The sequence below is a fragment of the Schistocerca gregaria genome, chromosome 3 (assembly GCF_023897955.1).
Source record: "Schistocerca gregaria isolate iqSchGreg1 chromosome 3, iqSchGreg1.2, whole genome shotgun sequence".
Lineage (NCBI taxonomy): Eukaryota > Metazoa > Arthropoda > Insecta > Orthoptera > Acrididae > Schistocerca > Schistocerca gregaria.
Genome location: NC_064922.1, coordinates 438277741 through 438304909, shown reverse-complemented (window position 1 = coordinate 438304909; position 27169 = coordinate 438277741). Strand labels below are relative to the sequence as shown.

Here is a 27169-nt window from a genome sequence, read left to right as displayed (position 1 = left end):
ACTGTGGGGAACTGTATCAAACGCCTTGCGGAAGTCAGGAAACACGGCATCTACATGGGAACCCGTGTTTATGGCCATCTGAGTCTCGTGGACGAATAGCGCGAGTTGGGTTTCACACGATCGTCTTTTTCGAAACCCGTGCTGATTCCTACAGAGTAGATTTCTAGTCTCCAGAAAAGTCATTACACTCGAACATAACACGTATTCCAAAATTCTACAACTCATTGACGTTAGAGATATAAATCTACAGTTCTTCATATCTGTTCAACGTCCCTTCTTGTAAACGGGGATGACCTGGACCCTTTTCCAATCTTTTGGAACGCTAAGCTCTTCTAGAGACCTACGGTACACAGCTGCAAGAAGCTTTGAGAAATCGGTGGGGATCTTTTCTTAGCCACCTTTTCTTTTGTTCTTCATCGTTTCTTAAAGAAAAGTGATAACAGCTTCGTTTTCAGATCTGTAATTCCTTTTACAGCTAGCCACACTGCAACACCTTGGCATTTATAGCACCAGTATCTGAAAACAGAAATTCAGTGTAGCTTTTGAAATGTAGATATACACATTTAAAACGTATTTGTACACATTTAGTTAGTATACAATGCAACTTTTGGTATAAGCTCTCAATCGAACACAAGTGTTCTCTGCTTATTAAGTAATCACAAAAAGTAATTATATTATCATTTATAAAGTACTTACTGTTCAAAGAACTGCAAATACACAAACTTCACTTTGGTAAGAGAAGATTTTAGCAGCCAGTACTTAATCTACAAGTCAATACTACGTTCAACATGCTGAACAACACATCACGAAGCGCACAGCTTACAAACAACAGATCTACTCTGTCTACGTCACAAACAAGACGGCTTCCAGTGCCCAGGCGGGTATCTTTAGTCAGCGGTGCATCACGCTTCCCAACCGCTCCCCCTCTCACTTTTTCTGTGTAGTTGCTAATCGAGTTGTGCCATCCCAGTCACTGAGAAATCAATGACCAAATGTTTTCCATGGGTCAGTATATGGAAAACGTTCTAGACAGAGCAAAAGTATTTCTGTATTGAGGTAATTCATGAAGACTCGGGAAACATGTGTTCTTGAGTTATCTTGTTGAAAATGACACAGAAACATCGAATATAGGTTGCAGGCGCTGACGTTAACACTTTGGAGGTTTAATCCGTATTTGCCGGCCGGAGTGGCCGTGCAGTTCTAGGCGCTACAGTCTGGAACCGAGCGACCGCTCCGGTAGCAGGTTCGAATCCTGCCTCGGGCATGGATGTGTGTGATTTCCTTAGGTTAGTTAAGTTTAATTAGTTCTAAGTCTAGGCGACTGATAACCTCAGAAGTTAATTCGCATAGTGCTCAGAGCCATTTGAACCATTTTAATCCGTGTTTTCGAATAACCAGCTACCTGTGCCATACGTCACCATGTTGGGCATCCGGTGGCACCCCACACTATTATGGCCAGTGCTGAGCCTGTATGATATGATGCATACAATTTGGAGACATTACTTGGAGTCTCCATACACAGGTAAGTTACCATGATGCTGTACAGAGAACAAGGACTTGTCTGGAAATACGACACGGGGCCACACCTATGCCCAGTACTGTCGTTGGGCAGTCAAATGACAGAGCGTCTCTCCCTCTACTGCTATGTCACAGGAAGCCAAACTATGATAGCCATTCTACAGTCAGTTGTGCAGTGCACCAATCTTCGTCGCCCTGCTCGTTTGGATAGTTGTTTTGCCGAAAATAACCAAGGTCTTAAGGTACGTGATGTGGATGACTGAGCAAGCAATATGACTGCCCTCTCGGGCGCTAGACGTGTGGGGTTGTTGAGATGAAGAATGGCATCGAGTCTCACCCATCATCCTTGTATTCGCATGACAGTCGTGGGCTCCCAACAAATGCAAGGAATGATCATACAGTGTAAGCTTTCACGGCCGGTATTGTCTTCACTTAAAACTTCCGGGCTGATAGGCCGTGGTCGAAGTATAAAACTCTCTCCTGACGTTTCGTCTCCGACTGCGGGAGACATCCTCGGAGGTAAAGCGGCGAACTGCGAATAGAACTCGAGGAAGCGCTGATTACATAAGCAGTACAGAGGGCGCCACTATTGATCACGTGGCGTCGGCTATGAGATTGTCTCTGGTAACGCCAACATTCTCGATTGGAAGTAATCGATCGTCACTCTTGCGGTGCAACGCTGACATCCAAATTTTATCCAGTTTAACACCTTCGTCTTTCCTGTTAAAATTATTACGATGTTCATCAATCTCGATAGCCTCTCTATACAAGCGTGCATAATAATGCGAGGTTTTTGATATGACGCTCGTCTCGCTGAATTTTATTTCATGATCACCTTCCTGGTAAACATGTTGCGCCACGGCCGATTTATCCGTGTGACCCAGGCGGCAATTCCTCTTATGTTCAACAAGACGGGTGTTCACACACCACAAAGAGAAGTCTACACACATAAACTCTTTGCTCGAGTTTCAATAGATGGCAGTCACAATGTCTGCCATGAGTGGCTGGCAAGTTTCCAGTTCTGACAGAGTACTAGGAGAAGGAGGAGTAAATAGAGAGACTGCTAGGAAGTTGTGGAGTACGGACTTGTTGCTGCATGAATGATGAGGTGAGCCTTGTGGTCGCACAGAACGATGTCTCCACTTGCATATTGTGGATGGAGAGAATCCTTGTCACATTAATATCTCTGTATGTTTGGTATGACACCCATCTTTTCATGCTTGAGTGGGGCACACATTACTTACCAATCAGTAAGGCGTTTCCATTGCATGAAATTCTTATTCGCTTTCATCAATTTGCATGATCATATGGGATGCTTCCCTTCTCCATAGGGCACCAGAGATCGGCCTATAACATCATATGGGTAAGCAAAACAGCACAACCGACACCCCACACTATACAGAAAGAACAGTAGGGGCAAATACAAGTGCCCTGTATAGTGTCGAGATGGATGCTGTCTGAGATAATGGAAGTCGCCCTGCAGTGATCGCAAGGAAGAGAACCACATGTGATGTGCAGATGATTAGCATTTGAGAACAACCGCACGAAGCAGTTGGCAGTAACGCCAGCTACAATTTGTACATAAGGAAAGACAACGCACCAGCTTTCGCTTTTAGAAATCGCATTTGAATACTGACTGTTTATGAGAAGATCGTTTAAGGAGGAGAAACATCTACCAGGACATGTGGGAATCTGATACGGCAAAATCGTGAACTTACGAAGCTGTGGTTTATCGTTCCACAGTGTTGTTGCCAGCGGTGGTCAGGATCCCACGACTGCTATGCAAGTATGGAATCGATAGACCCAACGCCATACACGATCTCACCGTATCCATGCTATCGCCGTCTAAGAGGACAACCTCTTTGTTCGCCCAGCCGTGCAGAATTGTACAGCCGCGTCACATACTCGAGAGTCAGGAAACGGGCTTGTTGGCACCAAGACAACTGCCCACACGGACATTGGGAATCTTGAGGACCACAGATCGTTAGAACTGCGTCCATTGTTGCGACTTCCATGAAAACGGTAGCAGAAAAGAGTCAAGCCGACTGTCCTGCACTCAGCGACAGCAAAGAACACAGGGGTGGCACCACGCCGTCGTTTCGACATTTGGGTTAAGATGGCTCCAGGAACAAAAAAAAAAAAATCACAGAATAAAATGTCACCGATAAACGAGCCTTAACACTATAATGCATATACAGGCCTCAGAGGCCCCTGAAGGTCTTACTTTTTAAATTTTAATGGTATTCTTTATTTGATTTCAAACTCCTCTCCAGTATGTTTCCGCTTACCCTTTGGTATCCCTCTTATAAAGTTTGAGCTAAACTGATTTTCAGCTTTTTATATAATTCAAAATATTCGCCGCAAAAACCATTAATGCACATCCGAGACTTCAGATGCCCCCTTACAGTTACACATGGTGGTCCACATAAAACCGAAACGCCTCACGAACTGGTTAATCATCTCAAATTGCTTATGAAGCGGCAACACTCGAAAGTTGGGTACATTGCATCTTATTGGAAGGTTGAGAGTAGCCGTATGTTCGTGTGTCAATTGTAGTGAGAAACTCATATCGTTGATTTGGGGTAGTTTGCATTAGAACAGCGAATTGATATTGTGGAGGGTTACGTAAAGACAGGCTCCATCAAGGAATGTAAAGAAATGTTTCAAGCAAGTTATCCTGGTCCAACGACCAGCATTATTGAAGATCTATACTAGATGTGGAGGGCTATAGGATCCATTCAGAATGTGCAGAGGAATAGGCGACCGACAGCGAGAGCCATTAGAACTGTAGACTGAATTTGCATGGACATTACGAGAATTCCCCACAAGTCGGTAAGGAGGTTATCACAGCAGGTTGGCGTATCCCATACATCGCATCACCGTGCACTAAAAGATATGACATTTAAACGCCTAACGTTTCCGGGTGGTGCAAGAGTTGGAATTGGAGAATCAGCAAATAAGGTCTGGTATCATTTGCCAGATTACGCAGACTTCCAGAATTGAAGACACTGGTCGCAGGACAACCCACATGTTCTGCATGAAAAACCTCACCTCAGAGAAGATAAGTGTTTGGTTGCATTGTCCGGCATGCACATTATTGGACACATATTTTTCAGTTACACCTTAAACAGCGGCACATATCTCGAGATTTTTGATTCTATGGGCAGTTAACGGATGCAGACAAACTGTATGCAGTATTAAAAAAAAATGGATCAACCACGCAGACATCCAACCAATCACCAACGTGTTCCCTGAAGACACACTTGACAGTAGTGGCCTCTGGTGGCCAAAGTCCCTGGACTTAACATCGTGTGATTTTTATTTAAGGTCACATTAAAAAGTAAAGAGTATGCTGAAAATCGTCGCAGAATAGATGATCTTAAACGGAACGTTATTAGAGAAATGAACAACATTACGGTTGCAGGTTTTCAGCATGTTGCTGGTAACATCATCAGCCTCGGGCATGCTGCATACTGGTTTTATGTAGGACATTATGTACTTGTAAGTCATTCTATATTGACTTCTACATTTTGAAAGGTCTCTGTTGGATTCCTTTCACGTTAGTTTCTTAAATCTGTTGTCATTTACGGCATTCATTTCACTTCTAAATTTACTATGGTGTTTCTGACTCTATCTGGGAGGAGACTGAGCAGTGGGACGTGTTACTTTTACACATAATCAAGAACGATCTGTCACACTACTACACTTTAAAACACAGTTTATATGTAATTCACGTCACACAATCTCATACGGAACCTACATCTGCTTTCTTTTATATACTGTATATGATAAGATACTGTCATCCCCCTTCCCTTCTGTGTGGAAGGATGAATGAGCAAATGTATTTCTAGTTGCATGCTCGATGCTAGCAGACAAGCCGGTCTGCTAGAAAACAGTAGGACCAACGTCAGAACAGGTAGCTACGATTTCTAAAAGCAAAGAGGTTTCTATTCTTGGTATGTTCCTGTCCGTCCCTTGCCATGTTGGTATAGGAAGCTGCCCCTCTGGTCACTTCCGTTTGTATCTTTGAGGTACCATTGGTATGGGCCCACGCCAGTCTGTCCACGGCGAGCGTCTGAAGTGGTAAGATCTCTGGCTAAGCACGTCTCTGCTAAGTCTGTAGGACAATGGATTTCTTAAGTTCAGCCTAACTGGAAATTTAATCACCTTTGTTTCAGGTTTAGATCTAAAATATCTTATGTTATCTTAAATTGCAACGCAGTATAATTCGAGTGTGAAGTTCAGAATATCTTCCAATAGTTGCTTAGTCACTACTTTGTGAGCAAAGTGGAACCACGTGTTGATCAGTAACTCTAAGATCATCAATCTTAAATGCGAATGTGCGTGAGATTATAATGTCTCGTCTTGACAATATTTTTCAATATAGCAACTTCTCTCTATTTTCAACCCACGTGGAGTGTACTCTGTGAGACCGGTACCACGTGCTTATATAATTGTTTAACCCATCAGGTTAATAGTGTGACGATAGTAGCCAGTTCGAGGTTTTTCTGTTCCATGTAATTTATTTTGATTCTCAAAATTATTGTGGAGCTACACTCTTTGTGTAAACCAAGTTGACCACGTGAAACATGTGGTGTAATCATCAAAGTAGCCCTCAGCTATTCTTTTCGGGAAGATTTCACAAAGAGTTAGTACGAATTTAGTATACCAGTGTGTGGTAATTTCATGATGGACAGGATTGCGCTACGACCGTAACTTCTTTGGATGGAAATTGAATTGGTTGGTTGTGGTTAATTTCTTCTTGCATATGTTTCAACAATCTTCGTGTGTTATTTTATGAATGCAGTGCTTATGCAGCCTCCCAATCTTGGCTCCATATTTGATGTGTTCCATAAGGTTACAAACTCACATTTTCACAATCCTAAATAAGGCAACAGTTTAGTTATGAATCAAGTTTAATATGCTGAAATGACAAATGTTAAAATAGATGTCTAAATATAAAATGATTTATTGCTTTTTATTTAAATTCTATTTTTATATATATACCACCGATTGTTGTAAGATGACTATTAAAAGATTATAATTAATTTTAGTCTAGTTAGCAAACTGGTAAACTAGACTGGATACCTGGTGAAACAGTTAAGGATAACGTCCCCTGATACCTCACAGCTTTCAACCCGCTTTTATTATCTTGAATATCAGCACCACTTTCAGAACAACTTAATGCATCAACATTACAATTTGTTTAGGAGTAGTTATTAATTCAGCAGTAACTGCAGTAGACTCAGTGGTCATATTAGCAGGTGCAGTACCACTGCTACTAGTAGTAGTTGTAGTAGTAGTAGTTGGTTGAGTGGTTGATTTGGGAGAGGGGAACAAGCAGTGAGGTCACCGGTCCAATCAGATCTGGGAAGGAAGTAGACTGTGCCCTTTCGAAGGAACCATCCCGGCATTTGCCTGAAGATAATTAGGGAAATCACAAAAAACCTAAACCAGGATGGCCGGACGCATGTATGAACCGTCCTCCTCCCAAAGCGAGTCCAGTGTGCTAACTACTGTACTACTACTAGTAGTAATAATAGTAGCAAATGTAATACTAGTATAAGAGAAAAACTATAGAAATTACCTTTATTTATTGTAGATGACTGTATATCTTTGAGCATTTTCCAATCATATGCTTTATTGTTGGACAGTATTGTTGTTTTATGCTGCTGTTGCCACCACCATAGTTAGTGTAGTTTGTTTGTTGTACCATTCCCGGTATTGATACCATTGTGACTCGTTTATTTTGCCTCAGCTGTCGTTCGAGTGACATGTATTTTGTAGCCGGCCGGAGTGGTCGAGTGGTTCAAGGCGCTACAGTCTAGAACCGCGCGACAGCTACGGTCGCAGGTTCGAATCCTGCCTCGGGCATGAATGTGTGTGATGTCCTTAGGTCAGTTAGTTTTAAGTAGTTCAAAGTTCTAGGGGACTGATGACTTCAGAAGTTGGGACCCATAGTGCTCCGAGCCATTTGAATCATTTTTGTATTTTGTTACGGTTCCATCAAGAGAAACGAGTCAGTACGTACAACCGCAGCTAATTTTGAAAGCGTTGTCACGCATTGGTTTGAAGAAGCTGATTAATGCGAATATGGACGTATTTTTTAAGATAGAAGCAGTGAATAATAAATCTTTGAACCTGCTGACACGTATGTTCTGGAAGATAACAGTGCTTCAAGTAGTTTTACTTCATCAGAGAGTTCTATATCAACAACTAAGAAATGTCAGCGCATACATTAGTCGTAATAGAACCATTTGAAACTTTTCGTATCACAATATCATAAAGTCGTCACACAGTCCGGCTTGTGGACTGTAAACGTGCAAGCCTAAGGATGCCTGGGATATTTCATTTCCAAAAAAAAATACTAGATGAAATCTTCATCTGCACAAATATAGGTCTCCTTGCAATGTTACTGCCGGCCGCGGTTGTCTCGCGGTTAAGGCGCTCAGTCCGGAACCGCGTGACTGCTACGGTCGCAGGTTCGAATCCTGCCTCGGGCATGGATGCGTGTGATGTCCTTAGGTTACTTAGGTTTAAGTAGTTCTAAGTTCTAGGGGACTGATGACCACAGACGTTAAGCCCCATAGTGCTCAGAGCCATTTGAACCATTTTGCAATGCTACTACTTGCTGGCATTGAGAAGAGTTGGGATATCCTGTAAGAGAATTGTCCTTGTACGGAAAGGAAAATCTCATATATCAGGCCGCAATTTCAGTAAACAGATTCGAGGATAGAAGGAAAATAAAAAGATTGGATGGGTAGCACACATTTGAAAATCGATCTGTAGATGACAAACTTGCAGCTGTTTGCTAGGTATGGGAACTGTTTCTTGACAAGAGTGGAAACAGAATGAGTCCTAATGATTCACTGTTAGTTAGCGAACACTTACTCCCATGATGCGGCTTTATCCATTATATGACCATATGACCACTACACAAAAAAAGGTTCAAATGGCTCTGAGCAGTATGGGACTTAATTCCTGTGGTCATCAGTCCCCTAGAACTTAGAACTACTTAAACCTAACTAACCTAAGGACATCACACACATCCATGCCCGAGGCAGGATTCGAGTGTGCACAAGAACGAATTCGTATGAACCTATTCAGAAAAATTTTAGATTCAATGTGGTGAAAGCATTGAATGATAATCCAGAAATATTACTGTTGACAATTTCTTCACTAGTATTCAGCTGGGAAAAGAGATGTTTCAGACGAGCAAACAAAACAAACCAGTAATCCCCAATGGGATGAAAAGTCCGCCTCAAGAGCAATGCATTCCTCGTTATTTGCCTTTAGAGGTGAAATTGCGATGGTCAGTTATGATTTTAAAAAAGAATAAACCAATAGTTCTCATTAGGACAACGCGTCACGTCAAAGTCATCTATCAAACTAACGCAAAAAAGAAACCAGATATAATAAAGTTCTATAGCTCCACAAAGGGTGAGATAGATCAAGTGGACCAGAAGGTTAGATATTACACCTGAAAGAGATAAACAAGGAGATGGCAATATGCATTGTGTACGAATATGATGGGCGTCGCAGAATTAAACAGTCAAATTTTATTTTCTATCAAACACTTGACATACCATAGGGGAAAAACCGATAGAAGGAGTTTGTTCGTAAGAGATTTAGTAGAGGAAATGGTAAAACCACCAAAGAAGCTTCGGAGACAGATCTCTAACCTCCCAAAGAAAACAGCTGACGCCACGCACAGATTTGTGCAAAACGATGTCTCATCAATAAACAAGTTAGCTGTATCAGGAAAGAGAATACCTGAAAATGGGCGGAACATGCTTGAAACGCGTTGCAATATGTTAGATCAAACATGAAATAAATAAAACTGACTAGCAGCAGAAAATACAAATAAAGAATTAACCAAATGACTAGCTAAAGATTCTAGTTGTAAAACATTTTACCTTCTCTGCTACAGCTGTGACTGGTCTCCGTCTTATTATCGTCTCATTTTACGTTTGCAAAGGGCAACGGCCTTGCCGCAGTGGATACACCGTTTCCCGTGAGATCACCAAAGTGAAGCGCTGTCGAGTGTGGCCGGCGCTTGGATAGGTGACCATCCAGGCCGCCATGCGCCGTTGCCATTTTTCGGAGTGCACTCAGCCTCGTGATGCCCATTGAGGAGCTACTCGGCCGAATAGTAGCAGCTCCGGTCAAAGAAAACCATCGTAACGACGGGGAGAGCGGCGTACTGACCCCATGCCCCTCCTATCCGCATCCTCAATGAGGATGACACGGCGGTCAGATGGTCCCGATGGGCCACTTGTGGCGTGAAGACGGGGTGCTTTTTTACGTTTACAAAGCTTGTACTTTTCGTTACAATAAAGTGTTTTGTTTAACAACATTTTGTGTTCTTTCCATTTGTTAGCGGAAGATAATTTGTGGATATTCCTTGTATGATAATATTTCCATGTGGACGGGGTATACACATAGTGTCCCAAACAGTAGGGTCAAAACTACACAAATTATAGAAGACCATAAACTGTACACTATGAGATAAGTAACTACTGGTTGTAAACTAACATCTAGATTTTTAATAACGCAAGAACATACGGTTTATAGCGGCGTTTAAAGATCATAGCAACTGTCAAAAGTTAAGACCACCAGTGTCAGTGTATGGATAACAACGGTCTGGACACACTCCCTCAAATATTTCTGTAATCTGTTGAACAATGAATTAGCCAGCTACGACCTACCAATCACGTCATCTTCAGTTTCTGCTGAGGCAGCATACACTTGCGATTTCAACTAAGCCCACAGAAAAAAAATCTATATGAGCGAGAAACGGCAACCGTCCTAGCCTTAGGAAAGAACCTCTCCTTCCAATCTACCAATGAGTATACTCGTTGTTGAGGCCCTCACGGACATTAATTCTGAAGTGGTGTGATGCACCGTCGTCATGAAACCATAGTCTCTTGTGGAAAATAAAGAGTAAAGTCTTCTGGCATTGTTCACCTTTCAAACGGGATGGAATTAAACAGTGTCCAGTTAACTGATCTATATTTTCAGTCCTCAAGTTTATAGAAAAACGTTGCTGGTGACTTGAGCGTGGTCTATGAATTTTCAATGCTCCACACATTGCTAATGCAGAGTTGAAAACAACACCATGGCTGAATAAGGTTTCAGCCTCGAGCAAAAAGAAAACTGTGCGAACCTCTATCCTGCAGTACCGCGTTACGTAATCCATTTACAGAAGTGAACTCTGGCTTCAGAAACATTTCCGACATCCCTTACACGCTTTGCTTATGGTAGGAGCGTAACTGCTATTCCAATAGCAAATTATACGATGTGGGCATTCACAGAGACGTTGACGCACGCTTGTTGAATTTTGCCCCACACGATGCAACATCATCTTCTTTAATTCGACTATGTGAACAGTTACTTGTCGACAACTTCGTCCAGCTCCTTACCGCTGGAACGACTCATACGTCTGTGCCCACTGCAATAAATTCCTTCTAGTTGCAATCACACTGTATTGGAAACTTTCTCTACATATTCGTTCGGCATCCGGCCAGTACTTCTCACCTCACCATAAAATTCATCCCTGCAAGTTCCTGTGATGAGTAACGCTCCATTTTCGACAACAGGTCACGAAATACAACCCATTTTTAACTCTGAAGTTAAAATCTTCTGGGTTATTAGGCCGCGTCATGTTTCTTCTAAAATGATCGACGTTTCGACCCCTCTGCTGAGATCTTCCTCAGGATCTTCTGGTGTCCGCTACTGATAGAACAGCAGTAGTGGACACCAGAAGATCCTGAGGAAGATCCCAGCTGAGGGGTCGAAACGTCGATCATTTTAGAAGAAACATGACGTGGGCTAATAACCCACAAGATTTTAACTTCAATGACCACGTCCACGAAAGCCTGCAGACTTACATAGTTTTTAACTCCGTCGTGAAGACATCAGGACGATTGGTATTATTTACCAAAGTAGTTTCACCAACGTCGATGCGGCATCCACTCGTTTGTATTGCAGCCTGACAAAATAATTAAGCATGCACAAGACAGTATCGGATATCAGTGTCACTTAGTACGCGTGCACACCATCGGCGTGTATATAAATGATTGGAGCTGTAATTCTCTGTGCCAGGTGGAACGGCTGCAAGAGTACAACAGTAGTGTTCCTAGTTAGTGTTGTTACCAGGCTAGGTAGGATATATATTGAGTGTGAACAGAGCCAAATATTGAGTGGTAACTGTGTTGACCATGGAGCCGTGACGTTATCAGCACCTGACAGAGTTTTGAAGGAGCCACATTGTGAGTCTCCATTTAGTTAGCTAATTGAACCGTGCAATATCCAGATCTGTGGGCATTCGAATGTGATAGTGGTCTGATTTTGGACTGCTTGCGAAAATGAAGACAGGCATACTCGTCGTCAAGATTCTGGTCGAACACGTCTGATAACCATAATGGATGACCACTGACCGCCTTATTGCGCACCTGGCACACTATAACACCTCCACTTAAGCGTCTACCAGTTGGAAACAAATAATGGTTTTCCTGCAAGTTTCTCTGACATTCTGCACCAATGAAATTAGAATTAATTTAATACCTTCAGCTGCTGACGGGCGTTGATATATATCAACGGGGAAAGGTGTGCCCCAAGCGGGAGTCGAACTCGGGATGTCCTGCTTACATGGCAGGCGCTCTATCCATCTGAGCCACCTAGGGCACAGTGGATAGTGCGACTGCAGGGACTAACTCGCGCACGTCTCCCGCGAGACCCACATTCTCACCTTGTATGTCCACACACTACATTCGTAGTGTCCCACCCCAACACACTCATTACTCGTGGAAGACATTCTTACCAAGTCCCGTAAGAGTTTGGGGAATATGTGTGCATCAGCACAGAAGCGTCTGCCATGTAAGCAGGAGATCCTGGGATCGAGTCCCAGTCAGGGCACACATTTTCTCCTGTCGCCGTTGATATATATCAACGCCCGTCAGCAGTTGAAGGGATTAAATTAATTCTAATTTCATTCTAGACGGCTGCAAGTCATCAATGGTGTCTTTTCTTTCGGACGTATGATAAAGAACAGACACGATGTCCATATAAATATATCTTACACCAATGGTCGGAAGCTATTAGCAGCTGGAATGGGGAACTACCGTCTCATGCATAGGCTGCCATGAACACCACAACACAAAAGGCTGTGTTTGGAGTAGCGCCGTGACCGAGAAGCGTGGACTGCTGGTGAATGGCGCTGCATTGTGTTCACCGGTGAATCGCAGTTCTGAAATACCCTTGACACCCATCATCATCGAACTGAGGAGAAGTCTCTTTCTTCTATTGTTTTGGAGAGGCACGGCCATGTTACTCCTGGTGTTTTGATGAGGGAAGTGATTGGATATGACTTCAGATCGTGGTTGATAGTGATTGAAGACTCTCGGACGACACAACGGTACATCACGTACATCCTGGATACTCAGTTGTTACCTACCATGCGATAGTACCGTGATGTCATTTTTCAACAAGCCAATGCTCATCCACACATAATAGGTGTCTCTGTTAACCGTCTACATGGCGTCGAGATACTTCTGTGGTCAGCAAGATCCCGAAGTCTGTCCCCGATAGACCCTGTGTGGGACCAGTCCGGACGCCAACTCTGCTCCAGAGCCAGTGTCCAGGAAATCAAGGACCTATTACAACAGTCGTCGTCCAGGTTGTGTCAGGAGAGTATACAATAATTTTACGCGACAATCCCAAGCGAAACATCCAGCCCAGAGGAGGTGCAACGTCGCACACTTAAATAAATTCATATTACCAATTTCTTTGTAAATCTGACTCGATTTTGTAATCACTGAAGCAACGTCACATACCCTCCCAACCCGCCAAATTTCTTTTCGTCTCATCCTCCTCTTCTGGAATCTTTACTTTTCTTATTTCAGGCAGTGTAACTTACGAACACTTGCCTCAAGTTTATTGGCCATTTAAAACTTCGTGCCCCTTTAAATATTGATTTCCAACCATTATTTCGTTTATCCTCTGTATAATTTTGATTCTAGAAGTTGGAGACGCTCGGTCATTTTCCCCTTATAACACTTCACAATAGCGTCCTACGATTTTTTCTAGCTGGTGTCTCAAATTACTGTGTAGCGTAGAGAACAAAACTTACATTTAGTTACGTGAAAGAAAATGGAAACTGAAAATCTATTGGTCTCGCGGTTCTAGGTGCGCAGTCCGGAACCGTGCGACTGCTACGGTCACCGGTTCGAATCCTGCCTCGGGCATGGATGTTTGTGATGTCGTTACGTTAGTTAGGTTTAAGTAGTTCTAAGTTCTAGGGGACTAATGACCACAGCAGTTGAGTCCCATAGTGCTCAGAGCCATTTTTTTGAAAATCTATTCAAACTTCCTGGCACATTAAAACTCTATGAATATTTGAATTCAAATATGCAACCTTACCTTTAGGGGCAGATACTCTTACCAAGTGAGCTATCCGTCACGACTCACGACTCAACGTGGCAGCTTTACTTCCACTAGTACCTCCCTCGCACTGCCGCCAAAAGACAAGGTTTTGGGTTCGCGTCCCAGTCTGGAGCACGGTTTTAAAGTGCCAGGACGTTCCAAAACAGCGCAAACTCCACTGCTGAGTGAGATATACATTCTGCAAAAATCTAATGCAGTTGTTATTGCTGTTTCGTGTTGAGTCCCAAGATAGTTTGGTACAGTTGTTCAAGTAAGTCAATCCTGAGGAAGTCTCTTCATATGTGTATAACTTCTGCATGCTGCAGTTAAACCTTTGCTTACACTTCCATTGATTACCAAATTAACTATTCCCTGATGTCCCTGGATGTGTTCTTTCAACCAATGATTTCTTTTAGTCAAGTTGTGCCATTTTTTCCCTGATTCAAATTAGCACCTTTTCGTAAGTTATCTGCTTTACCCAAATAACCTATAATACCTTTCTGAAGCAACATGTTTCAAAAGTTCTCTTCTTGTAGATAATGTTTATCGTTCACGTTTCACATACATATAACGCTACACTCCGGGCATTTCAGACAAGGCGTTCAAACATTTAAATTCATGTTATATATTAAAATAATCTTCTTTTCCAGAAAAAATTTTCTTGTTGTTGTCAATCTGCATTTAAATTCTCTTTAATTCCCCCGTCGTCAGTTAATCTACTATTTTTATTGTTTCATTTCCTAAACTGAACTATCACCTAGTTTTCATGTAGCCCTTCGGCCTACAGTCTGGTTTCTGTAAAAACTGGAGATAATGTTTCGCTCCTGTATTTTATTCCTTATTGTCAAAAGCTTTAAATCGACAAATACTATAAACGTGTTTGAATTTTTTCAATCTATCTCCCTCAGCAAATCGTAGAGTCAGTATTGCCTCGCGTGACCCTCACATTTCTCTGTAAGTCAAACTGATCTTCCACCATCTCGGCTTCAACCAATTTTTCGATTCTTCTGCAAATAATTTGTGTCAATGTGTTACAACCGTAGCTAAAACTGATAGTTCGGCAATATTCAACAAGTAATTTTATTACAAGGAGTTGAGGCAATAATTATCTTTCAAGGGCACCGCGCCTATTCATCATTACCAATATCTTCCAGGTTTTATGGTAACCTATACGCAGGGCTCTGCCAGAAATGAAAATGGCAGCAGTGAGAGCACCAGATGACCAAGCGTAAAAATAAATAAATAATAATAATAATAATGTTTTGGCCTGTGTCTGGTGCGACCTGAGCCATTTACAGGGTTACAATTATTGAAGTGTATGAAATAAACTCGGTTTGCGCTAAGACGTTCAAACTGTACAGTTGGCCGCGGGGCACAATGGGAATTAGTACGGTTTGGTTTAACGACGAAGTTCACTTTCATTTGGATGTGTTCGTCAATAAGTAAAAATTGCACACTTGGGGGACTGAGATCCGCATTTCGCGATCGAAAAGGCTCTTCACCCTCAACGAGTGACAATGTGGTATGCAATTTCCAGTCACGGAATAATCGGTGCGATATTTCACGATGGTACGTGAAGGTTTTGGTAGATGATTTCATCTCCATTATCCAAAGTGACCCTGATTTCGACAAGATGTGCTTCATGCAAGACGGAGCTCGACCCCATTGAAATAGGAGAGCACTTTGGGGACCGCATTCTGGCTCTGGGGTACCCATAAGCCACTGGCATGGGCTTCGATTGGCCGCCATACTCTCCAGATCTCAACACATGCGACTCCTTTTTGTGGGGCTATATTAAAGACAAGGAGTACAACAATAACCCCAAAACTACTGCTAAGCTGACAACAGCCATTCAGGAGGCCATCCACAGCATCGATGTTCCGACACTTCAACGGGTCATGCAGAATTTCGCTATTCTGCCAATGATGGCAGGCATATCGAACATGTCGTAACCTAAATCCAAATATCTGTAATGACGTTTACATGTCGAATGAAGTGTGTGCACGCCGTAGTTTGTAAGTAACTTACGTTTTTTTTTCATATAGTTCAATAATTGTCACTATGTTAGCGTAGCTTCCAAGCAGCGGTAGTGCAGCGGAAAGAGTACAGAACGGTTGTCCTAGTGTCGTGGGTTTGATTCCCCTTCCATAAAATTTTTTTTTATTTGTAATTCTTACTTAACTTACACTGCTAATAATGCGAAATGTGAACACAGAAATCCACTCGTATGCTGCGCAATATGCTATAACCCTTCATGGAAAATTCATGCCAACAGTCTACGTATGACTACAAGGGAGCACTGGTTCTTTTTTAGCGAGGGATGAAAAAACGGTGGACGAGTATGCGGCAAAGTATAGGAATGTCATCAATACTTGTCAAAATCTGGTCTGGAGGATTGAAGACAGACTTACACAAATAATTTTTGAGTGATGTGTTGAATCTCGACTTTCTCCTAATTTACTCACGGAGAAGATAAACAAATCTACAATTACAGGACGAGATTTTTCAAGACTAAGATGGATTGCCACCGTGCAGTATTAAAGTAATTTTCTCCAAAGGCACTCCATCGCAACCCTGCGGTGTATGTTTTTATCCTCAGGTAAATAATTTGAACAAAAAAGTTCAGAAACCGCTCTTATCTCATCGAGAAAGAGAAAGAAATCAAGCCCCGAGAAGACTGGATCAAAATGCATTCCAGCTAACATCGTCAAAATTTGGCGGAATGATGCGTGACGCTTGGTTTGCTGTCGAACAAGGCAGTGAAATGGAAACTTTTATGAACGTAGACCAAATTTGTTTATCTACACAAACTTTAAAACTACCATGTAATTGTAATAATTCAACGGTTATAAAGTGTACAATATGTCCAGAAAGTTACTATTCAAGCGACGAATGTTACCTCAGCAAATGTAAATCAACAACTGCAAAATAATATAGATATCTAATTTTATACACCAAGTTTTCGTGTACGGCTTATAATCTCGTCCTGAAAATTTATTTGTAATTCCAAATTTTTCCTTAGCCTTTTCACGAAAACATTAATAAATAAAAAATACTGGACATTATTTCGGTTTATTTGTAGCATAAGTAAGACAACAATTGAAAAACGTTTCTGCAGAGGGACTCGATCCCACTACCCTCGGATTACCGTTCTGTATTCTTTACACAGTGCCAGCGCCTGCCTGGAAACTACGCGAACATAAATGGTCCATGCCTCTCCCGACCCGAGCAAAAATTCTACCATCCTTAAATGCTTAGCCATCTGGAGCTACAACTTCCGTCACTTTCGTTTCTGGACAAATCTTGTCTATGCCATAATGCTGGGCGAAATCGGTGATGACGAGTAGATGCGGTCCCCTTGTTAGAAGATACACTCAGGAAATGGAAACCTACGTTTACAGCATTTGTAAATTTAGAGAAGCCTTTGATAGTGTTAACTGGAATACTCTTCAAAAGTTTTAAGGTAGCAGAGGTGAAACACACTTGGGAAGAGCATACCACAGAATTGCTTAAGCGCCTAAACAAGTCTGTATTTGCACTGAGAATGATGTCAGTTGTAGGAGATATAAATATAAAAAACTTGCATACTTTGCTTACTTGCATTCTATTATATCATACGGGATCATATTCTGGGGTAACTCATCAAACGAGCAAAGCTTTTAGCGTGTAATAAGAATCATTTGTGGTGTAAATCCAAGAACATATTGTAGAAACCTGTTCACGGAACTTTCTATTCTAACCACTGCTCCTTAGTATATTTATTCCTTAATGAAATTTGTTGCAAGTAATATGTCTCTATTTCCAACCAATAGCTCAATACATAGTATCAGTACTAGGAATAAGATCAATCTACATAAAGACCTAAAATCACTTACCTTGGTCCAAAAAGGATCCAATATTCAGCAACACACATTTTTAATAAATTGCCAGAACCATCAAAACTTCGTTTCAGGTAAAGCACGGTATGAACATAGTTTGAAAGACTTGTTGATAGGCAACTTCTCCTACTCTGCAGACGAATATCTTAACAGGAACTGTTAGACCAGCTTAAGCAAAAATGTCTGTTAGATTTCAGTTTCGACAGCACTTGGTCATAACAGCTAAGATTAGGTATTTTGTGTATGATAAATGTATTAAAAGTGCATAACTGTCTTTCATTCTGACAGTGTATTAATTCTGTAAATATTAGCATTTCCAGCTTACTGAATGTATTCGTCTATTTTGACAATCTCCTGACAAATGACGAGAATAGTAAGTACTGTATTCAGATGGTTTAAGTTTTTTATCTTATTCCTTGTGACATGTTCCACACCCACGAGAATCATCTCATTTTTTGGGTCTATCGAACTAAAACAGAATCTAATTTAACCTAATCTAATCGAAAAGTTAACTACAGCTTGTAAAAAAAATCTGACTGCACTCATACGAGTCAAAGGACACGAAAGTAAAGCAGTAGTTACGAAAAGAGTGTGGCAGGGATGTTGCCTGTCCACAATTATATTCAGTCTTTAGACTGAGCAATCTACTAAGAAAATTAAGGAGAAATTAGGGAAGGGGTTTAAACTTCAGGAGAAGAAATAATAACTTCGTGATTTGATGAGGACATTGTAATTTTATCAGACAGAGCAAATTTTATCAGACAGAGCAAAGGACTTGGAAGAGCTGTTGAGGAATGGACAGTGTCTTGAAAAGAAGTTATAAGTGATCAACAAAAATAAAATAAGGGTAAATGAAGGTTGCCGAGTTAAATCAGGGGACGCTGAAGGGATTAGATTACGAAATGAGACGCTAACAAGACGAGTTTTGTTACCTGGGCAGCAAAATAACAGACGATGGCCGAAGAAGTAAAGATATAAAATGCAGACAAGCAATACCAAGAGAAACGTTTCTGGAAGAGAGAAATTTGTTGACGTTAAATACAAATTTAGTTGTTAGGAAGTCTTCTTTGAAGTTATTTGTCCGGAGTGTAACCTTATACGGAAGTGAAACGTGGTCCATAAACAATTCCGACAAGACAAGAAACGTAGCTTTTGAAATGTGGTGCTACAGTGGCGCACTCAAGATCAGATTATGGTAGAACGGATATGTAATGAGGAGGTTGTTGTTATTGTGGTCTTCAGTCCGCAGACTAGTTTGATGCAGCTCTTCATGCTACTCTATTTCGTGCAAGACTCTTCATCAACAAATAACTACTGCAAGATACATCCTCCTGAATCTGCTTAGCTTATTCATCTCTTGGTCTCCCTCTATGATTTTTACAATTCATGATTCCCTCCAGTACTAAAGTGGTGATCCCCTATTGTCTCAGAATGTGGCCTATCAACGGATCCCTTTTTTTAGTCAAGCTATGCCACAAATTTCTTGTCTCCCCAATTCTATTAAGTCCCTTCTCATTATATACGTGATCTACCCATCTCATCTTCAGCATTCTTCTGTAGCACCACACTTCAAAAGGTTCTATTTTCTTCCTTTCCACACTGTTGTCGTCCGTGTTTCACTTCCATACATGGTTACACTCCAGAGAAATATATTCAGGAAATACTTCCTAATACTTAAATCTACGAGGGTTGGAACATTAACAGTGGCAACTATTTATTTACAGCTCGTGCAAAATACATACGTTTTCAAAGTTTTACTGACCCTCAAAGTAGTCACCAGCATCGTGTATAACCCGTTTCCAGCGATGTGGAAGTCATAGGATACTCTTAGCAGTGCCAGTTGTGTTGACAGTTCGAGCGGTGCGGTCTATTGTCCGACGGATTTGTAGCAGTTCTGAAGCGAATGCCGTGAAGTGTTTCCTTCAGCTAAGAAATCGAGTTGAACTCACGAGGACTTAAGTCAGGGGAGTACAGTAGGTGGTACAGCACTTAGCAGCCCCATCAATCAAACAAATCAGTTACAGCTTGCACTCAACGTGCTTGAGCATTGTCCTGCAAAATGATGGTCAGGCCCTGCAGAAGTGTCATCACTTCTGTCTCTAAGCTGGTCGTAGGTTGTGTCCAAAAAAATTTATTTGGCATTGAGTGCCGAATCGTCTGAAGTTCCATGAATATTGATTATTAGTCATATCCTCTATGCTAAGGAGAACGGTGTGCAACGGAAATTTAATCAGTGAAGTTCAGAACGACCGATCAGGGTTTGCTCGTTACTAAACACTTCAAGTAATTTTCTGTCACAGAGTACATGAGGTTATAGATTACAGGAGTAGGCAAAGCATCCTTATGTGCACATTGCGACGCAGTTGAATGAACTACAGAATTGCACAATGAGCAATTATTTAAAGATGTAGTGTACTCCTGAAATTACATTTACGTGGAACACACATTAAAATACTAATCCTATGGTTGCATGCGAGCAAACGAGAAAAACGCACCAATCATTACTAGTCACCAAGGATTTGTGGACTAAGGGAACGCAAGATGAGCACCCGACTGGTCGCACACAAAGATTCAAACTCACCGAGTAATCAAAAGTCACCACTTCCCAATAATAAATGAACTGTTAAAGGTGGATCGTGACTCACAGCGAGTAGAACCATGAAAGTTAATTGAGCACACAGTACATGAAGTGAATCGTGAGCAATTAAGGACCGAGTTCAGTTCCATTTGAATTTACGTAGAATGATGCTGCATATGAACCTTTTGCATCTGAAACATGGGTAATGAAGAAAAGAGATGTAAGCAGATTCCAGGCATGTGTGATAAAGTTCCTCAGAAGTAGGACAGGAGTAACAAGAAGAAGAAAGTGGATGAGGAATTAAAGGGTAAGGAAAACAGAGAAAGCGGAACCCTTGCAGAGAAGGATGGTAACATCAAGGCTAAGATGATATGGGCATTATGAAAGTGGAAAACAAAAGGATTCCCAAGAAGATACACGAAATGGAGATGCGAAGGAAACGACCAAAAGGAAGACCAAAGGATAGATGGCTGAGAGGTGTGGAAGAGTGTGCTGAAAAAATAGGTGAAGACTGGACCAGAGTGAATACAGGAATATGGTGGGAAAACAAGACTAGATGGCAAGGCTTATGTTCCGAATAGACCCACCCTGGGGCTGGAAACTGTTCAGGATGATGATGATGATGATACTGGAACTATCACTTGCGAGAATACCGCACTGCTCCCAACAATAAAGTTTAATCCTTATGAATCCTAACTCAGAACTGAACTCCCACTCAAAAACCACTGTTTACAAGTGTACAGAAACAAATGTCATACTTACTTGACCACCGAATAGTGACTAAAGCTCCGGGACTCGACTCTTCCGATCCCCAGTAATTTCTCTGTGCAACTGTCTCGCCTCTGCGTACAGGTGAGGGCGCACTGAGCAATTAACAAGATCAGTTTGCCAGTGAGAGCAGGCGTCTCATGCAATCAGAAGGCGGGAGAAGCAACACCTTGTTCTTTCAGCCTAAAAATTTTCCATAATGAAACAAACAGTCTTAGTTGCAGGTCTGTAATTATTATTTATTTACCTATGACGCGTTTCGCCTGATTCAGGCATCTTCAGACAGCCTGGTATCAGATGGTGTTAGGCACATGAGATACCGAGCACACAAAATGTCCGAGCAGATAACTGCCCTCATTAATTATTCGAATACATTGGGTGGTTTGCTTGGCGAGACATGCACCGTAGTCCAACGAATAAAGGATCAGGCCTGGTGACAGATCCATGTAGGCCTGATCCAACATTCATTGAACTACGGTCTCGCCAAGGACGCCGCCCAATGTTTCCGAGTAATTATTTGCTGGGATGTTTTGTATGCTTAGTATACTATTTGTCTAACACAATCTAATATCAGCCTATCTGAATATGACCGAATCAAGCGAAACACACCATTGAAAAATAAATAATAATTACAACCCTGCAACCAAGGCTGATTGTTTCTTCGTCGTATATTACTAGTTGCGGTACAAACCCCGCTACGAGTTGGGAAAGGTTTTATAAAATTTTTCACTGCATTGTGGAGCTGGAATTTTGAATACGGCATCCCTACTTTGGATTCTAAAGGCCCATTTGGGTGGGTTCACATCGCGGGACGCACAGCCGAGTCTGATGACACAGTGTCGTGGTAGACAGTCGCCACCGAAGCTTTAAAGATTAACTGTCTTACCAGGTTGCTACTGCAAAGCTAAACCAAGAACTCTTGCCTGAATTTGCCTAGTTTCATGCGTTTGTAACTACGATCACATTCATTCAAATTAGTGATAATCATTGTTTGTGCCTGGTGGTTATAGGTACATATTGTGCTATCAACTGTAATTAAGATGAGAATAAACACATTAAATTTACATATGAAGATAGTAACTGCTCTCGAAAGAACAGGTGCCATTGATGACCGTGCAGCTTCTCTAGAATAAATGATAATTAATTGATACTCTCAGCTGCCAACAGGTGTTGTTGATACACCTCGATGGGGACAGCTGAAAATGTGTGCCCTGGCCGGGACTCGAACCTCTCGGCAGCTGAGGGCTTCAATTAATTATCATTTATTCTAGAGAAGCTGCACGGTCATCAATGGTATCTGTTCTTTCGAGAGCAGTTACTATCTTCATATACAGTTAAAGGAGGTCCAGCCATTGACCTTCGTCTGTGCGAATGCCCACAGGTTGCCTGAACTCTTAGGGGAATCGTCACGTTAGTGTGCACAAGTAATGCGTGGATGGGCGAATATCTACTAGGTGCATTACGTATGTAGATTGTGGACAGTTGGAAATGTAGGTCTCACGGGAAGCGTGCAAGGGATAAGTCCCTGCAGTCGCGCTATTCATTTGTGTCCTCGGTGGCTCAGATGGATACAGCGTCTGCCATGTAAGCGGGAGATCCCGGGTTCGAGTCCCGGTGGGGCCACACATTTTCAGCTGTCCCCATCGAGGTATATCAACAACAATTGCCGGCAGCTGAGGCTTTCAATTAGTTATCATTTACATTAAATTTAGTTTTCCAGCGTGATCTACCTCCCTGGCACGAACAGTGTGAACATGTAACATATGAGCAAACGCAGTCAGAGAATGTGACACTTTCCCAAACATGATAAAGAAAAACCACAAAATAAAACGAGAGGCGGATTGGTCGACGCCTTTCAAGACTAGCGTGGAGAGCTACATCGAAACCGTCTTCGGGCTGAATACGGCAGCAACACAGCACTGTGAAGGGGTTCCTCGACGCTTGCAGGCGAACGCACCTCTGGAAGTAGTGGCGGCCGAAGTGCTTCCAGTGGTCGGCGAGTATCTGGTGGACGTGCAGGCGCAGGTCGGCCACGACGGAGAGCCAGGCCAGCACGGCCCAGAGCGCGTCCTTCTCGCGGATGTGGTCCGAGCCCGTGCCGAAGCTCTCCTCGCCGCACAGGCACACCAGGCCCGCGTCCATCAGGTTCCCGAAGTACTTCCAGCCTGTCGGCACCTGTCCACCACCTCTCTGTCACACGGGCGAGCCACAGATGCAAGTAAAACCTTAACATTAGAGGAACGTCTATTACGGATATTATTTCGTTGTTTTTCTCGACGAGTTGAACTAATAAAAAATGGTTCAAATGGCTCTGAGCACTATGGGACTTAACATCTGAGGTCATCAGTCCCCTAGAACGTAGAACTATTTAAACCTAACTAACCTACGGACATCACACACATCCATGCCCGAGGCAGGATTCGAACCTGCGACCGTAGCAGTCGCGTAGTTCCAGACTCTAGCGCCTAGAACCGCTCGGCCACGCCGGCCGGCAGTTGAACTAATATACTGGATATTTCAAAGTCTTTTCCGTCAAACGTCTAGAGCTGATACATCACGTCTTGAGGAATGCCATTTGTTAGAGACACAACATTCACTGACACTTTCCGTAGACGCTAGGCCTCCTTTACTCTTCACCGGTCCTGTGATGCAGGTCTGCCAAGCAGGTGTGCTGCATACTACTTACATCAGAAAACTGATAGAGCGATTTTCAACAAGAAAATTTTAAGAACGAGTATCTCTACGCGAAGAAAGATATCTTGAAATCGAATGAATAATTTTAATTTTGCTCAGCCCAGCATCTTTCATGTGGAGCCGATGTCTGCATTATACGCAACGCGCATTTCATAAGCGCGCAGCAAAGTGCCTATGCCCTGCAGCCTCTCAGGGGCATAACCGATACAAAAGAACAACTACTGCCGCCAAAAGCCTCAGTGGACATTTTGTCTCTAACCAAAGTTCTACATTTACATCTGCATCTACATAGATACTCCGCAAACCAAAGTACGGTGCATGGCAGAGGATACCCTGTACCACTACTTGCCATTGCCTTTCCTGTTCCACTCGCAGATACAGCGAGAAAAAAATGATTGTCTGTATGCCTCTGTATGAGCCCTAATTTTTCGTATCTTATCTTCGTGGTCCTTACGCTCCTTGTATGTTGGCGGCAGTAGAAACTTTCGGCAGTCAGCTTCAAATGTCGGTTCTCTAAATTTCCTCAATAGGTTTCTCGAAAAGAATGTTGCCTTCCCTCCACGGATTCCCCTGTGAGTTCCCGAAGCATTTCCGTAACACTTCCGTGTTGTTAGAACCCACCGGTAACAAATGTATCAGCTCGCCTGTGAATTGCTTCGATGTCTTCATCCAATTCGACCTGGTACAGACCCCAAACACTCGACCAGTACTCAACAATGGGTCGCATCAGCGTCCTATATGCGGTCTCCTTTACAAGTGGATTCTCCTAAAGAACCGAAGTAGACCATTCACCTTCCCCACCCAAGTTCTCACATGCTCGTTCCACCTCATATCGCTTTGCAACGCAACGCCCAGACATTTAAGCGACTTGGCTGTGTCAAAAAGGGCAGTAGTAATACTGTATCCGAACATTACAGGTTTGATCTTCCTATTTATCCGCATTAACTTACATCTCTCCACATTTAGGACTAGCTGCCATTCATCACACCAACTACAAATTTTGTCTAAGTCGTCTTGTATCTTCCTACAGTCACTCAACTTCGACACCTTACCGTACGCTGCGGCATAATCAGCAAACAATCGCAGATTGCTGCCCATACTGTCAGCTAAATTATTTATGCATACCGGGAACAACAGCAATTCTATCACACTTCCCTGGGACACTACTGACGATACCGCCTCTGATGAAAGTTATTCCCCATGTTTCCTATCAGGCCTAGTTGTTTCATGTAAAGACTTCGAAACTCCCTGTATAACTCTCTAGTTTTCATGCAGGACCTGTCTCCCTCTCCTAGACAATGAAATACCACCTGATATCTATTCATTCCATCAACTGCAGCTCCTTCACGCCTATCCCACCTCATCATGGCTCCACTATTTCTCCCTACCTCCCCATTGTTTGCCTTTCCCTTTTCCTCATCCATCACCATCTCTACCTACCACTTTTCTCTTTCATATTACGGCCCAACCCACACCCCAAACTACTACTCCTTCCTGTGTTCCCAACAACCACTCCAACATCCGCTCCATAGATACTACTCATCAGATCTCTGCACTTATACCCACCCTCTACTACCCTACTAACGTTTTTTCTCTCCAAAAACAGACATTTTTCACAGTGAAGGTCCTTCAACTTTACTGAAAGTGCTGTGCTATCTTTTTTAAGAATACCATTTCTACTTCATGTTTGAAACAGTGTTTTTTTTTTTGCTTTTATTTTTACATTTTACTTCTTCCTATTTTAATTTCTTTAAGTGAAGGAGCTCAAGTTTCTTTTATATATAAACCTTCATTAAATTAATCTTTTTACAAATGTCATAAATTTTTTCTAATTATTTCACCTTTCAACTTACTGTTGCTTCTTGCTGATTGGCGGTTGATGGTGCCTCTGGCAGCCCACTCCACGCCCATATGGCGCAAGAGGGATGAAATAGCAATAAAAAACCAGCCGAACGGATTCGTCTGAGCAGTGAGACGTTTCGACGACTGTCACTCTAATCATCTTCTGTCTTCTCTCTTCGCCAGAATATGATTAGAGTGACACTCATGGAAACGTCCTGCCGTTTCCGCAAATTCACATGGCTGCAAAACAGAAAGCCTTTATGATGTGTTACAGATCTTCTACAGAGGTGAGGTATCTAAACTTTCTCTTTGACGAAGAAGAAGCTGGGCTTAGAAAGTGGACGGTGTACGGGTACCATATATACGGTTGTGACAAGTTCTTCTGGAGACAAACAGTAGTTGGGCATTGTCCTCTGGACAATACGAGTTTTTTGAGCTGACTGCGCATGAGTTCTCAAGAGTCACAGACTATACATATAGCTAGCTCACAAAGTCCTGAGCAAGGTCTCTTTAGTTAGCCGTTGGAAGGAAGTCAACATCAGGCTGCCAACACAGGCAATCTGAATCTACTAGTCTAATATCCCAACTTAGATCGACATTCCCACATCGAGTTTCCCAATAAAATTTATACTTCATACATTATATGGTATGAATAAACAAAATGTGCTAAGATTGCCGCCCCAAATCTCTACACAGCTATTTCTAATTAAAAACTGTTTAATTATTTTTCCTAGTTGATAATACTCATGCAGTTTCTGAAAAAAATACTTTGCCACTACAGTCACGATTTCAGGGGGTTCAACATCGCACTGTAGCTCAGATACCCCATGAAAAAGTTATTTTAGTCTTTTGGTGTCATCCGTTGAGTCATAGACCATTACAAGAGCATCGAGAAGGTGGATAATACGACAAACATGAAGGAGTTAGCTGGCATTCACATGTAATAACATTTCATGCCTGTCAGCCAATGGCCATGACAGTAAGCTGAAGGCAGACTTCATCAGAGCAGTTGAATTTGTACTAAAATGATTACATGTGTATCTATTGCTCTTTTTTGTTTGTTCGATATCAGTTTCTCATTATTGCAATATAAATCCAACATTTTAATTTTTTATTGATTTATGTTCAACGCGGAATATACAACCTAGATCTGAGGATACTAGTGTTATAAAAATAAACGAGGTGTTCTGTATCAAGGTGGACAAATAATAAATTTAAAATACATAAATTTCATCCAATACAACATTTTGAACTTTACAGTTTTTAATTACTTCACAAGTCTCCATTGTACTTTGTTACTGGTACATATTTAACTTTTTATTTGCTTTCAGTTTTCTGTACTGTAATCAGTTGATGCTAATTGCAACCTCCCTCCCCCCACAGACTCGGTTTTTCTTCTCATCTGCGCATCCTATTCTTTCAAAAATAATTTGTTTTAGAATTAGGCACATAACTATTACACAATACA

The 27169-nt window shown here is 42.0% G+C and overlaps 1 protein-coding gene across 1 annotated transcript in view; it reads right to left on the bottom strand.

Annotated features, from left to right (window-relative positions):
• Positions 1–413: 413 nt before the first annotated feature.
• The window catches only part of LOC126355409 (phosphoglucomutase-1-like), a 50333-nt gene continuing 23577 nt past the window's right edge, over positions 414–27169 (bottom strand). Inside the window, exons 3-4 of the mRNA XM_050005713.1 lie at positions 23123–23355; positions 414–516 (exon numbers count right to left, since the gene is read on the bottom strand). Of these exons, the coding sequence (XP_049861670.1) occupies positions 414–516; positions 23123–23355 (336 nt within the window). The remainder of the gene's footprint in view (positions 517–23122; positions 23356–27169) is intronic.